The following is a 15,498-nucleotide window of genomic DNA, read 5'->3' as shown; positions in this document are numbered from 1 at the left end:
TGATGTGAAACTGCACCCGGTATCCTCCTCTCTCTAGAAAAGGAACATCCACAGGTGACAGACTTGTGTGCCAGCAGCACAGCTCTGAAGACTAGAGCAGTGTAAGCCAAACGTCTGCGAGACAGAACACTGGCAAGTTCCAGGTATCTGGAAGGCAATTGCCAGGACTTGTAACGTACCTGCAATTCACTGGAGGACAGAACCCGCTGCCAGAAGAAATAAATTATCGTAGAATAGTATTTGGCTTATACTCCTGATTCTAAACACATCACCTTTCCCCTGCATATTACCTTCCCCTTGCATATTATTCGTCATTCAATTCTGAGAAGCAGCAGATGTACCACAGCGCATATGGTATAGTGGGACTGGAATAAGTCTTAGGTTCACACATGTTCTCACCCACCCAGATTCAAGTGTGGCAGACAGCCTTTGGCTTATGCAAGAGCATCAGCACGGGGTATGCGCCTTGCGGAGTTACGTGGTACGTTGTCACTGTCCCTGTAAAAGATGTGAACTGAAGAGATTTGTAAAACTCGAATATAGGTTGGTGTGACTACCTGATGTACTTTGGCAAAAGAAGAAAGTAAAGTAATCGCTCACAAACCTTCTACATCTGAGAGAACAATCAGGAGATCAGTTTTCATTTCCACAGCCAGTCGTGCTGCCAGGCTGTCGTTATCCTTCACACTAATCACCTGCAACGCACATGCATGTCAGCAGTACTGAATACTGGCAGGAGCCAGAAAACACTTGGCTGCAGCACACAAAAGCAAAAGCTACCTCAGCACTACCAAGTCCTCCTGAGCTACTTCATTCACACCCACTGGAAACTTTGGTGGTGATCTTTGTGTGAAGGTGTGTACGCTCTCGGGACGCAGTAAGGCAGTATCAAAATAACCAACGGTGTGACGGTACCTGCACTCTCACCTCAGTGACCGGGCGAGAGGTACTGATTGACCCTGCTTTAAGCAGGGGTTCAGACTAGAAGACCTGCAGAAGACCCTTCCAACCTCAACTATATAGTGAAAACCAAACTGGGCAATGCTTGCTTTTGGCAGAGCAGACATCATCTGCCACTTCCACCCCACAGCACTGGACTGTGCCAGAAGCAGACGTGTCAGCACAGTCTTCCAACACCCTTCCAACATGACTAATTCTGTATGTTTGCTTCCCTGCTGCAGGCTTCAGAGGTCCCCAACTATGGCATTAGTGAAGTCCACATTAGTGCTGTACCATCTACAAGCAGGACCACCCCCCCTTGCAATACTTTACCCACATTTACCCCCTGCAGATCACTGTTCGGCTCTGGAGGTGGAACGACAGCATCATTTGTGTTAATTATAGGGACAATATTCATTCTTAAAAGCTCATGCAACGTTCCGTTTAAGTTCCGGCGCTTCTGTTCATCATGGAAATCCAGGTTGGTGACTAAAATCTAAAAGGAGAAAAAAAAGCTAATATATACTTCACCTACCACTTTTCCTGAGAAGAACATCATGAACATCACTAACATATTGTAACAGAGCAGTCATGCTCCTCAGGTTACTAAAACACAAGCCACATGTAAAAGATAAAGAATACAAGCAAGAAATAATTCTTTCCACAACATTTTAAGGTTTATGTGTCCTAACTTCCACAAGAGTCTATAAAGGCCCTTCTCAAGCTGACCAATCACAGGCTCCAGGAATCAACTTGGAAAAAATAAACATAAGCAGAAGATAGATGCTGATGACTCAGACTCTAAGCAATCGGATAGATTACTCAAGAAACCTCCTTCCCTGTTTTCCCATCCAGTGTAATGTTTCTGCTGCTGCAGGCAGAAAGGATGCTTTGCCTTCAGACTTCTCTTCACCTCTAGAATGCTTTTCTGAAGGAATATTGGTCTTGAAGCCTCCTGCATACAGACATCATCCCTTTCTTTTTGGTATTTTAAGACAAAAAAACCCTCCCATGCCTGCTCTGAAGTGACATTTTTTTCCGTTTTTTCTCTGCTATCGGACATTCGAGAACTAAGCAAACAACTCCACCACACAAATGCTACAACAGCACTTGGAATCAACGCACACTCTGATAAATCGAAGGAATGACAGTCGTCTGCAAGATTACTCTCCAGCACAACCTGCAGAGATTGTTTGCTATACTGTAAACATTTCAGTGACATCAGCTACGCTGCATTACAGGAGGAAGTTTCTCCAGGCAAGACTTCAGACCACTCCTACAATAAAAGGTGCCTAAACAAATAAGGCCTTACAGTTGATGCAATACTGCATTCTTAGAGTATAAGCAAAGCCTGTTTGAAAATAGTTCAATTAATACAATTGCAGCATACAGCATAGATAGAAGACCCAGGCTATGGATACCATCACCCACACGTTGGAAAGGTCTGAGGAGTAGATGAACAGCAAGTTCTGAAGTGTGAATATGCACTCGTCGGCTTTACAGAATGTGCGGGTCTTTGACCACTTGCGATTTTTAAATCTTCACTTGGGATCACCAACTTCAGCTTTTGTGAAAAGACCTTAACAGACCTCCCCTGCCCCGTAGACAAGAGCTGGACATACACAAACTCCAAAATGAGAAAGCATTTTTGCTTCACCTTAATGATAGATAACTCCATTTCAGAAATACTTCTCAAGACACTCCTGTAAAAGCCACCTTTTATGCTATAATAAGGCTCAGAAGTAGGATGGTAATAAAAATGCAAGACTACAGTGGAGAGAGCAGCATATAAAACATGGAAGAAAAACCAAGAACAATTCCATCACTGGCTGAAGTAGCAAGTTAGTCTAGGAAAGAAGGAAACTCTTACCTGAGCTGCACAGATGCTGTACTGCGTAAACATGGCCTCGTAGAGAGCCATCAGCCCACTCTGGCCAGCTGCTGCACAGGCGCGGGCCTCCAAGACCGGAATAGCCTACAAAGATAAAGAACAGCTGTCAAGCAATGACTCGAGCAGGTACTACCCAACGTTCAAGGACAAGCGAGAGCGCCGTCAGCCACTCACCATGTCTTTTAGCTGACTCTGGCCCGAATGAAGCGCCTGCCTCACACTCTGGGAAAGCAAGATCTCATGACGCAACCGCTGCTTTCCGAAAGCTACAGCACCACTGGTGACAATCATCATCTCCCGGCCCTGGTTTTGCAGCATTGACACCTGTAAGAACAGAACGTTAGGAGCAGGGCCTGGAGTACAATCGCTGCTAGCACGACAGCTCTGGCTGTTACAGATAACCTCACGCTCACCTTGCTGACAAAAGTGTTTCGCTTTATCCATGGATTCGCAAAGCAGGGCACGTCCTAAGATATTCCTGCACACCTTCCTAGCCTCCCAGGAGCCACGCAAAGGACTGTATGCAATCTACCGCTTCTGCTAAACTTTCTTTTCACAACACCAGTTTTTATGACAGTCATGCTTGAATTTTCACAATATGTATTACATGGTAACACTTCCATACCCCTGGCCCCTCCACCTCCAAAGATAAGGAAAGATAAGATATGAAAAAGCTGTAAAGTAGCAGCTGTACCTTCTACCAACCTTCTTATTCATCATACACTCCCAAAGCTGCCGTTATCCCATAACTTTGTATTCTAGAAATGAAGAAGCTGCCTCTGACAGTACAGCTTTTAATTACTTCTTCCTTACAGATTCCTTTCAAAGCTCTAAAGCTGAATATTTACATGAATTTAATTTATTAAGTTAACTTGACTTCCCAGAGAAGACATGACCCAGCCCTGCCAAAGTCATTTGGGAGAACGAATCCATGATTTTACTCCATCAGTCGTTAGTTCCTACACATAACAAGGTTTCAAGCCTTCTCCTGGAGGAAATCTGCAAATGCTCAGGGTAAAGGGTCTGCTCTTTCTGCAGACTTCACAAATTTCACCAGATCTGGTGGCCTTCCCACCAGATCTAATGCCTCAGTCATGTCTTACCTATTGCATGAAAATCTCACTGTGCAAATCTCTCCTTCTATACTGTGTCTCGCCGAGACGGAGCTAACTTTCTTTGTAGGACCACATGGTGCTGTCTTTGAGGACTACAACATTGTTGATTACATTCCGATGTTTTGCCTCTCATTAAATAGTTTTTGCAGCATAAAGGGGTTTTTTTTTGCCCCACTCCGTCCCATCACAGCAAGCAGGTTAGGGGCTGGGCAAGAAGTTCAGAGATGACACATTTGGGACAACTGACATGAATTGGCCAAAGGGAGATTCTATACCATATAACGTCACGCTCAGTAATAAAACTGGGGTAGCAGAATAGGAAAGGACAGGGAGGTTGTCTTCCAAGCGGCCATTCGGGGACTCGCTGGGCATCGGTCTGCTTGTGCGAGATAGCGAGCAATTCCTTTAGTATCACTTGTTTCTTTTACCTTTCCCTTCATTTATTAAACTGTATTGAAATAAATATTTAAATAGTGAAATATTCAGCCCACGGGTTTCCTTACTTTTGCTTTTCCTTTTTTTCTTCCCAATCTGACTGGTGGTGGGAATGAACAAGCATTTGTGTTGGTGCTCAGCTACTGTGGTTGGGGTCAAACCACCACACCTACAAAAGCTGATTTACTCAATTACATGGTTCATGCTCCCGCAGCACAGGGGGATGAAAAAAGGAAAGGCCAACACGTTGCTTCCAAAGGGCATCGCTGGTTAATCAGTTTTTCCTACAAGTTTCTGCGCCATCCAACAATCACTGAGTGTTTGAAATTAAAGCAAACGTGGCACTGCAGCAATTACCTGCTCTACAATAGAAGCGAGCCTCCCAAGGGCCAAGCCACACTCATCCCCTCGCGTCACAACAGCACTACCCAGCTTCACTACAATCCGCTTGGCGTGCTTCAGCTCACTGCGGTGCGCGAAAGATTTGCCATGGGCACGGCTGAGCGGCATGGTGATAAACGGGATGTTGCTCCAACAACGGACGGATTCATTCCTTAATCTTCGGTTATGGTGAGGGAGATCTGTGGTTAAAGAAAGAAAGAAAGAAAAAAAAATTCAGTTTTACGTGTTTCATTCAGACTTTAAGCCCTTGAAGTCATGTCATATTTCCTCCCTTTCCAAGGGAAATACAATGCTTGCAAAACACACTTCTCAGGGACTCGGAATAAGAAGCTGGCTTTCAAATCACCAAAATAAAGTGAGAACCAAATCTATCTGAGCAGCCCTAACCATCCCTAAGGTATATAAGGCAATATCCCACGTGCCACAGAGCTTTGACTCTGGGAATTTACAAGACTAAATGGAAGGACACTATAAAACAGCCCATACAGCTCACATCAGAACTAAGAGAACTGGTTTTAAAAACAATCTCCTTTGCCTTGCCTCCTTCGAGACACCTGGAGAGTTCTCCTGTCTGCGAGAGCACAGAAAGCTTGACTATTAGGAAAGAAAAGAAATAGCTTTTACAACATCTCTAAGTCAGATATTTTTGCACGTTGCTCAACTAGGGGCAGCAGAAGGGGGATGATAGACAAACGACCTGGAAGTCACCTTCCCGTAGGTTAGACAGACATCAGAGGGAGAAGAGACAGTCACAGCATTGCTCAGGTGAGACGCAAGATACGTGAGGATGGCACTTCCCCCAAGTCAATGACCTAGAGAACATTTCCGAGCAAAATCTGTTGTTTCAAAATGCCTGTTAAGAACAGTAACACCACTCTCAGCCCAACAGATTAAAAAGAATAGTGACTATTGAGGTACAATCACAAGGAACAGTCTGGATGCTTTGTCATTAACAGAGGTGGACTCAAACACACAAAGTCCCAAAGTTAAGCTGAAGGAACAGAGGCAGACAGAAAGCACTTCTGACACGCCTTATACAAGGTGTTGCGGAGCCAGAGAAGGAGGAGCCGTGCAGACAAGAATACCTGCAGTCCAAGCATGTCAACTGGGTAGGGAATATAATATGGATAAGCCATTTTTACTTAAAAAAAAAAATGAAAACACATTTTCCTTCTCCTCCATCTAATTCTTCTTGTATTACCATCCGTGGAGGTATCTAAAAGACAGGTAGATGACACGCTTAGGGAGAGGATTCAGTAGTGGACAGGTATGGTTGGACTTGATGATCTCGAAGGTCTTTTCCAACCTCGGGATTCTATGACTATTCAGAAACTGCATTAAACCAGGTCAACTTTTAGACAGTTTCAAAAATAGCAAAAAAGAGGGAGAACATTCCCTCTTACAGAAGGGTTTTTTTACAGAAAAGATGGCTGTTGACACTACACTCTGGGACCAAAAATGCAACTTAGTCAAAAGATGGCACACATTCATGGAAAAACTACGGAAAGATCATACTGAAAGGCATTTAAAGAATAATGCAATCATCAGGCAGGGTTGACAAGGGTTCACAAAGGGAAAGCCTTGTTTAATTTGATATCCTTCTACGACAAGGCCATCTGCCCAGTGGATGAAGGGAAGGTGGTGGATGTAGTTTTTCTGGATTTTAGTAAGGCTTTGGATACTGTTCCCTGCAGCTTCCTTCCAGACAAGTTGTTCAGCTGTGAGATGAGCAGGTAGGTGGTGTGCTGGGTGAAGAACTGGCTGGATGGCAGGGCTCAAAGGGTTGTGGTGAATGGGGCTCCATCTGGCTGGTGACCGGTCACTAGCGGTGTTCCTCAGGATCACGGCTGTTTAGTATTTTTATCAATGATCTGGATGCAGGACTTGAATGCACCGTTTGTTGATGATACCAATCTGCGAGGTGCTGTTGACCCTCTTGAGGGACAAAAAGGCTTGCAGAGAGATCTAGATAAATCGGAGCATTGGGCAATTCTCAATGACATGAAACCTAACAAGAACAAATGCCGGATTCTGCACCAGGGACAGAGTAACACTGGGCATAAACTGGAGAGAGGAGTGGCTGGAGAGCAGCCCTGCCGAAGGGGATCTAAGGGTACTGGACAGAGCAGCTCAGTAGGAGACAGCAGCGTCCTGGCAGCCAAGAGGGCACCTGCATCCTGGGGGGCATCAAACACAGCATCACCAGCTGGTCAAGAGGGGATTATCCCAACGTAGTTACTGCTGGCACAGCCTCATCTGGAATGCAGTGTACAGAGCTGAACCTCTCACTGTAAGAAGTATGTGAAGGTCCTTGAAGGCATCCAGACGAGGGCAACAAAGGTGGTGAGAAGGCTGGCAGGCACGTCCTCTGCAGAGCGGCTGAGCACGCTGGGGTTGTCTTGTTTGGAGAGGAGGAGGCTAAGGGGAGACCTCACTGCTTCCTGCAGCTTCCTGAGGAGGGGACGGGGAGAAGGAGGTGCTGAACTCTTCTCCCTGGGATCCAGAAATAGGAGACATGGGAATGGCTCAAAGCTCATCAGGGGAGGTTCAGAGTAGACATTCAGAAGCATTACTTTCCCAAGAGGGTGGTCAAAGCCCGGAACAGGCTTCCTGGAGAGGTGGTCAATACCTCAAGCCTGTCAGTGTTTAAGAGGCATTTGGGGAACATCCTTAATGACGTGGTTTAGCATTTGGTCAGCCCTGATGTGGTCAGGCAGTTGGACTGGATGATCGTTGCAGGTCCCTTCCAATTGAAAATGCTCTACTCTAGTTATTCCTAACCAATATGTCATATGAAGAGGTTGAGGCTTCTTCACAAATCTGTAAACTGAATCCTATGCCACGATCAGAGTTACCTGATATTATTTAATCTGTTCAGTCTCTCTAATTTCGATGCTTTAGAATACAAAATAGATTAATTTATTACCTGAAGTGTAATAAGTTACACTATTACACACTATTATGGGTGTTACTTCTGCTGGAGAAGGACAGGAATGAACACAGCGCTACAGAAAAAACAAATTTGTGTTCATAATACACACAGAAGCAGTGTAAATTATATTAATCATAACTGAGGGCTGCATAACAAGTCATGCATATAAAAGTAGAAAAAGGAATTTGGATATGAGTTTCATTTGCCACTCATTTCCATGGATTTCCATTCACATTTACCTGTGAATGTAAACAAGGCCTACAATACAATCAAAAGAATAGCTGAAGGAGTCCAATTTAACTTTTCTTTCCAGCATTATATATTACTACACAGTATTTGCTTATTCCATACAGTACAACCAGAAAGAAAGAAAAATGATTAATTTCCAGTTCTCTTGGCCAGAGATTCGGGGTTTAGAAGGTTTCAAGAAAGCAGCTGTTGAAGGATCACCAGTATTTGACAGGATGAGAGAGTCGGGGTTGTTCAGCCTGGAGAAGAGAAGGCTCCGAGGAGACCTTAGAGTGACCCTCCAGTACCTGAAGGGGCTACAAGAAAGCTGGAGAGGGGCTGTTTACAAAGGCTTGTGGGGATAGAATGAGGGGCAATGGGTATAAACTGGAGAGGGGCAGATTTAGACTGGACATAAAGAAGAATTTCTCCACTATGAGAGTGGTGAGGCCCTGTCCCAGGTTGCCCCGGGAAGCTGTGGCTGCCCCATCCCTGGAGGTGTTCCAGGCCAGGTTGGATGGGCCTTGGGCAGCCTGAGCCAGTGGGAGGTGTCTCTGCCCACGGTAGAGGGGTTGGAACTGGATGGGCTTTAAGGTCCCTTCCAACCCAAACTATTCTATGATTTGAACAGAAACCTATGTATTTTTTCAGGAAAAAAAAAAACAAGGAAAAAGACAACAGTTCTAGAACAAGCAGAGAATCTCATTCATCTCCACTAACCTTAAATTAGTAACCTTGCTCCATGACTGCATAACACTATCTTTTTTAGTTACTTTGGACTGGACTGAGATGTGCAGTCAGCTCCCACCTTACATGTGCAAAACATTTCTGGTGATGCCAGCTCATTAACTTGCTTCATATGCAATTAGGGAGAAACTGATATAGCCACGCAGTGAGCTTTTATGACAAACAGGCATTCCAGTTCTTATATCCAGTACTTTGTCAACCGTTTTGCTTCCTTAATAAAGAAGAGAAACATACAGAAAATACTGTATTTGACACCGCAGATCCCTTTATGCCACCTGCACGAGGCTTGCTTCTCATGAGTACAGAAACAGAACTTCAAAATACACAAGAGCTGAACAGGATCACAGCAGAAACAGCGGAGAGCAAAGGCAAACTGTGACGAATGCTCAATCCGGCTTTAAATCACAGCTGACATAGTAACCAGAGTTGCTCCAGTTGGAGTATTAACTGTGAGTAGTTTACTGACTTCGAAAAACATCAAATATTTAGAAATATTACAAATGCAGAAGTCAACAGAGCTATAGCTCAGAAAAAGAAACAAGTTTAACATTTTCAAGAGTTCAACGTTTATATGAATTAATAAATATCAACAAGAGAAAACTTAACACACAGACCAGTGGGAAATCAGTCTTGCATGCAACAGCGAACAGTTACTCTCTTGATCTAACAAAGTCTGTCTATCCTTGTTTTCTCTGTTTCAGACCACTAATCAAACAGACAGTGAATGGTTCTCTCAAGTTAGGTTTTCAGGGAACAACTACTTACAGGGCAGCTATACGCTCAGGTTGTCTGCGAGCATCTTTTCCCTTTTATCTAATCTGAATAAATTTGAGCTTCACACTTTGCTTTAGTCAAGATATCCATGGGCTGAAAATGCAGATGGGGGAGCAGAGATAATCAGATCTTGTTTTCCAGGAACGTATAAGTTTGAAATAAAGAACTTTTACAGTAGCTGATTCACAACTGATTTTTTTGCTTGAAATGCAGGCCAGAATATTAAATACACCCTCCCAGACATCCAGCTGAATATTATTGAGTCCAAAGGAAAAAATAACACTAAGGCAGAGCTTCAACTGCAGCTCACTCCAGAAGCGGTAAGTTTGGAATGATGTTAATGAGGTGATTTTCCTTTGAATGCTGGAAAGGGCATAGGCATGCCCAGACTCATACTGACCAACATCATTAGAAACGTGTGCTTTCTCTCATACATACATAAACGGGAAATGGCTGCGATGGCACGTGGCGATAACACAAAGGACCATCCAGGGGAACGGACAAGAGGGCTCAGAGCAGCTCGACACAACATTTTGAGATGCCTTCTGCAAATCAAGGATATCTGCAAGTTAAAAGGAAGGGAGGAGGGGGGGAAAACTGGTTAAATATTGCTATATTTCCATCTGTATTTCTCTCCTCACCCACCCCCTCCCACCCCAACTCCTCTTTGTCCTGTACAGTCTTAACACAATTTCCCTATGCAAGGGCCAGTCAGCCCACTCTCTCCATTTAGCAGAATTCTCAGATTGCGACTTAGAAGAATTGGAGGCCCCTGTTCCTTCCCTGCTGGCAGAAGATCATTATTAAAGGTCTTCTTATTAAAGATCATTATTATTATTATTAAAGATCATTATTAAAGATCTTTAGGACAAAAAAGTCCTAATTTTGTCCACAGAGAAACACCTGGAAGAAAAAAATAATGCAGAGAGCTCGTATCATCCAGACTTCTCTGTGCACCCCACAACAGAGCATCTACTACACTTGTCATGAATCTCAGCCCTGTTCAATAGAGAAGATGTGCTGATTCACTTTTCCCTGAGCACTACCAAATGACAAGACAGTTTAACCATGATGACAAATAAGGACACCAACTTCCAAGGTATTTGGCATTAGTTTCCCTTGACTGAACCCGTAAACATTTAAAATTAACTCAAAATCCACTGGAACGAGTGCCCAGCAAACAAGGGATACACAATTAGCAATTTCCTATGACAGGTCTACTTGAAGTAAACGCATCTAAGTATCACAAAGGACTTTTAACCAAATTTTGATCCGGTTCTCCGAGACAGTGCTTAAACCATGAAACCTCTCCTTCCCCTTTCACCTTCCTTTACTTGCTTTCGCACTGGGACAGAGCAAACAACATTGCACAAGCTGTGGCCGGGAGAAGGTACCAAAGAGGGGACAAGGAGAGCTCACAGGAACTGTGCTGGAAGGCTGCTCTGACAAATACCGTGGCAATCATAGCAGTTCTGTACATGAACACTTGAAGTTGCTTCATTACGCTGCATCAGTACATTGTTATTGTACCCCATTATAATCCTAACCAAACTATACGCCTCTACAGAGCACAAAGCAGCCCCCAGCAGATGATTCTCATGTTTTGTCTAGTGAAAATAACATAGCATGGCATTTTAACAATATTTATCTGCAATATTCCTCCAGTTCTATATTTCATCTGGAATGGCAGTCTTGACCAGAGTCAGGACGGGACAGAAAATGGATTCTGAGCAGATGATACAACTAAGCAAGCAGTCCAAGTCTCCTCACAGCAAGGTGAACAGTCCCAACTACACATTCCCTGCCTGAATCCTTACCGGGCACAGGGAGGCACAATAATTCCCACTGCTCGTGTCTCTGCCTGTTTGATGCTTCCACCTTGAAGTTCCCCCTGGCATCTACCTTCAGCCGCCACCTTCCCGGCAGGGTCTTAGTTGTGTCTGAGAGGGATGCTCAAAGTCCAGCAGCTCCCGACAACCTAAACTGGCTGACATCAGGTCCTTTCTCCAGAACGCCTTCCACCACAATTATCCCAACTGGAACTACCTGTTCTTCTTCACAGTTTATCACCCTCGGGGAACAAAACCGGGTCCTTTTCCTGAGGTTTCACCTGCAGAGGTTTCCTGTCATGCCTCCCACTAGAGCAGCAATCCTCACCTGGTGGAGCACTGCCACTAGAACCCAGACCCACACCAGCTAGATGAAGCCATGGTGGCTTCTTGGTTGCTCCAACTGGAGAACCACTTCACATCCTCACTGCAGGGCTGCTTGCAACGAAGAGCAACCTCATCCTGCTGAAAGGCTGCCTCCTGTTTCCCTTTGCCAGGGACAACTTAGCAAAGAGCGAGCAGGCAACGAAGAGCAAAGAAGCAGCCGACAGCGTGCACCTCCTGAAGGAAAAATATTAGAGAGATATAGCACGTTTTTGAAACCAGCTTGTGAGAAAAGGCAAGAAGATGAAGGCAACAAGAAGACAGAAACGGAAACGTTAAAGCAGCAGCGGACATGGAGAAGAGAAAAAGAGATAAGTGAAATGGGAGCGATGCTGCCCGAAAGCACAGACAGAGCACGCTGTAATTACAAGCTTTCTCTCAGGCTAATTTGAGGCTGCAGAACAACTCCTTTCTCTCCTCTCGCCCAGACAAAGAGTTCAAGTTGATTTCCTTATTTTCTATTCCATTCACGTTTCCATACCTGGAATGGTTGAGGGTTTCAGTAACAATTAAAGGAAGGTACAGAATTTAAAGAAAAATAAAATTAAAAACTTCTTCCTTAGTTGGAGGGGAGGGAGCGATAAAAAGAAACGCAAAATGCATTTTTCAGGTATTTCTCTAATACACTAACATCGGCTTAAAAATTTCACTTTTTTCATTATCAGGAACATCTACTCCTTCCAAAACAGTCTCCAAAGCGACTTTTAAAATACCATTGTCCTATCATCTCTTTAAACAATAAAGGTTATCCTTATACTATCACTCATTGAAAGAGGTACTAGAGGGTAGTTTTGATGAATTTATTACCTTCGTAACAGCTGGCATACGCCGTTTAGCTTCTATTCCAGAGCAGTACAAGGAGATTTAGTTGCCTTCCCAAGCAATTGGAGGTCTCGGATCCTAAAACCTCCAGCAACAACGACCCTTAACGCTGATTTTTCAGCCTGCTGGCTGCAGGCCCACGGGACGGCTACAACCATTTGCAGTGAGTTGATAAAATAAAACTAAACAAACCTTTTTCCCACAGTTTTACATATAAAGGCCAATATCTCGACTACGTGTCAGAGCATTCCACAAGTGAAAAATAATCTGGAAATCAAGCTGGCATAGAAACAGCTGTTCTCTACCACAGGTAAGTAATTAAGCAGAAATAAAGCAGCTCCAAAGAAATGCACACGAGTTTAATGAAGTCTTTACCATAACACAACTAAGTGCTCCCGAGACTCAGGGGTTTGTTAAACAGCTCTGTCACCTTTCCAACTACTGTTTCTGTAAGGGGAAAAAAGAAATAAATCCGCAGCTCTCACTGCAGACTCAAATCCAAGAAACCTTCCCGGAGGGAAGCAAGTTCAGAACTGACTAAAATAAAGAAAGGCTTCAAACAGGTTGTCCCCAGAGCCATCCGCAGATGGCTTTGCAAACAAGTTGTCTCCAGAACCATTTGCGGATGGCTTTGCCCGGGTTCTGTGGAAGCCACACGCATGGAGAACAGGCAATTCAATCCATGCCATTCTTTTCCACCAGGAACCCACCAGGGCAGGACAGCGCGAGCAGGCGCTCTGCACCCATGGCATTGCCTTGTGCAGCGGGACAAAGCCCTGCCACCAGCCTGGTGGTCCCGCTCCAAGCATCCCTCAGTGCCTTCCAGCACAGCAGATCAACAGGAGGTTGGTTGGTCCATCTGGTGAAGCCGTGTCTACAAACAAGCCCAGCAGCCCCAGCAGCACTGGGACCAGGACCAGGATCTCCGGCTGCCATCCCGGGCAGGGGGCGAGCAGCCCGCCAGCCCCACTTGCTGCGCATTCACCAGTGACGCCCACGGTCGCCGCGCCGTGCCCGAGCGCTCAGACCCACCAGGATCCCCGTACCTGGCCCCTCCTGCCCAGCCGCGACACGGATGCTCCAGGGATGCAGCACCCGCGGGGACACCGGGATCCAAGCACACCCGCAACCGCGCCGGAGACTGGACCACTCGGGCCGCCCAGCCAATCACCGAGCGCTTGGAGCATAAGCCCCGCCCACCCTCCCCACCGCAGCCAATCACCGGGCGCGTGGAGCAGGATCCCCGCCCGCCAGCAGCCAATCGCCGGCCACCTGGCAGATATAGCCCCGCCCACCCGCGGCCCCGCAGCCAATCCCCGGGCTCCTGGAGCAGCAGCCCCGCCCACCCACCGCCCACCCCCGATAGTCTCGCGCAGAATCCCCACCCACCCAATCGCCGGCCGCCTAGAAGCGTTATCCCCGCCCACTCCCCCGCCGCAGCCAATTAGCGGCCCCGTGGCAGCCCTAGCCCCGCCCACCCGTCCCCGACACACTTGGCAACAGAACTCCCACCCACCCGCACAGCCGCAGCCAATCGTTGGCCGCCTGGCAGCGGTAGCTCCGCCCACTCCCCCACCACAGCCAATCCGGGGCCGCCCGGCAGCGGTAGCTCAGCCTACCCGCCCCGCCGCGGCCTATACGGGGCCGCCGGGAGCCACATCAGCGCGGCGAGCAGGGCGGCTGATGTAACCGCATGGCCCCGCGCCTCCCGCCCGCGGATGATGTAACCCCGCTCCACGTTGCAGCACAAACTCCAGCTCTGTGCCTGGGCCCCGGCAGCCCCGCCTGCTGCACCTCCCTGCCTCGGCGGGGGTGCGGAGGAGAGGGACCTGCAGGCTCCCCCGGGCCCTTCACAGAGTCATAGAATAGTTTGGGTTGGAGGGACCTCAAAGATCATCCAGTTCCAACCCCTCTGCCTTGGGCAGGGACACCTCCCACTGGCTCAGGCTGCCCAAGGGCCATCCAACCTGGCCTTGAACACCTCCAGGGATGGGGCAGCCACAGCTTCCCTGGGCAACCTGGGACAGGGCCTCACCACTCTCATGGTGAAGAAATTCCTCCTTATGTCCAGTCTAAATCTGCTCTTCTCCAATTTAAAGCCATTCCCACTCATCCTATCCCTTCATGCCTTTATATAAACAGCTTCTCCCCAGCTTTCTTGCAGCCCCTTCAGGTACTGGAAGGTCACTACGAGGTCTCCTTGGGGCCTTCTCTTCTCCAGGCTGAACAACCCCAAGTCTTTCAGCCTGTCCTCATATGGGAGGTGCTCCAGCCCTCCGATCATCCTTGTAGCCTCCTCTGGACCCATTCCAACAGTTCCATCTCCTTATGTTGAGGATTCCAGAACTGGACACAGTACTCCTGATGACATCTCACAAGAGAGGAACAGAGGGGCAGAATCCCCTCCCTCACCCTGCTGGCCACACTGCTTTGGATGCAGCCCAGGACACCATTGGCCTTCTGGGCTGTGAGCGCACATCGTCGGCTCATGTCAAGCTTCTCATCAACCAGCACCCCAAATCCTTCTCTGCAGGGCACCTCAGCCCAAACCCCTCCAGGTGGGCAGGAGTGCTGGCCCTGCTCCCACCTTCCCAATCCCATTCTCATTCATTCCTAAACTAAGAGAATCACAGAATCACTTACATTGGAAAAGACCTTTTTAAGATCATCAAGTCTAACCCTTAACCTGATGATGTCATTCCACCTCTAAACCACATCCCGAAGTGCCACATCTACCCCTTTCAAACACCTCCCGGAACAGTGACTCCACCACCTCCCCGGGCAGTGGCTCCAGTGCTTGAGAACCCCTCCAGTTTTTGTATTATCCAATCTACACCTCCCCTGGCACTATTAGAGGCCATTTCCTCTCATCCCATCACTTTTACTTTGGAGAAGACACTGATCCCCATCTCACCAGAGCCTCCTTGCAGGGAGCTGCAGAGTGATGAGGTCTCCCCTCAGCCTCCTCTGCTCCAAATTGATCAGTTCCCTTAGCCAACT

General features: G+C 46.8%; 1 protein-coding gene across 4 annotated transcripts in view; it reads right to left on the bottom strand.

Annotated features, from left to right (window-relative positions):
• ALDH18A1 (aldehyde dehydrogenase 18 family member A1) overlaps positions 1-13,660 on the bottom strand; it is a 32,057-nt gene extending 18,397 nt beyond the window's left edge. Inside the window, exons 1-7 of one of the 4 annotated variants that reach the window (XM_054070867.1) lie at positions 13,545-13,660; positions 9,902-10,025; positions 4,738-4,961; positions 3,005-3,154; positions 2,810-2,914; positions 1,277-1,435; positions 605-695 (exon numbers count right to left, since the gene is read on the bottom strand). In XM_054070867.1, coding sequence (XP_053926842.1) covers positions 605-695; positions 1,277-1,435; positions 2,810-2,914; positions 3,005-3,154; positions 4,738-4,961; positions 9,902-9,995 — 823 coding nt within the window. In that variant the 5' untranslated portion in view covers positions 9,996-10,025; positions 13,545-13,660. Of the gene's footprint in view, positions 1-604; positions 696-1,276; positions 1,436-2,809; positions 2,915-3,004; positions 3,155-4,737; positions 4,962-9,901; positions 10,026-13,530 lie in introns of all 4 variants that reach the window. The other 3 variants (XM_054070869.1, XM_054070868.1, XM_054070870.1) reach the window with 3 other exon arrangements.
• Positions 13,661-15,498: the final 1,838 nt, after the last annotated feature.

This window comes from Cuculus canorus, chromosome 7 (genome assembly GCF_017976375.1).
Source record: "Cuculus canorus isolate bCucCan1 chromosome 7, bCucCan1.pri, whole genome shotgun sequence".
Taxonomy (NCBI): Eukaryota; Metazoa; Chordata; class Aves; order Cuculiformes; family Cuculidae; genus Cuculus; species Cuculus canorus.
This window is presented reverse-complemented; position numbering and strand designations above follow the sequence as displayed.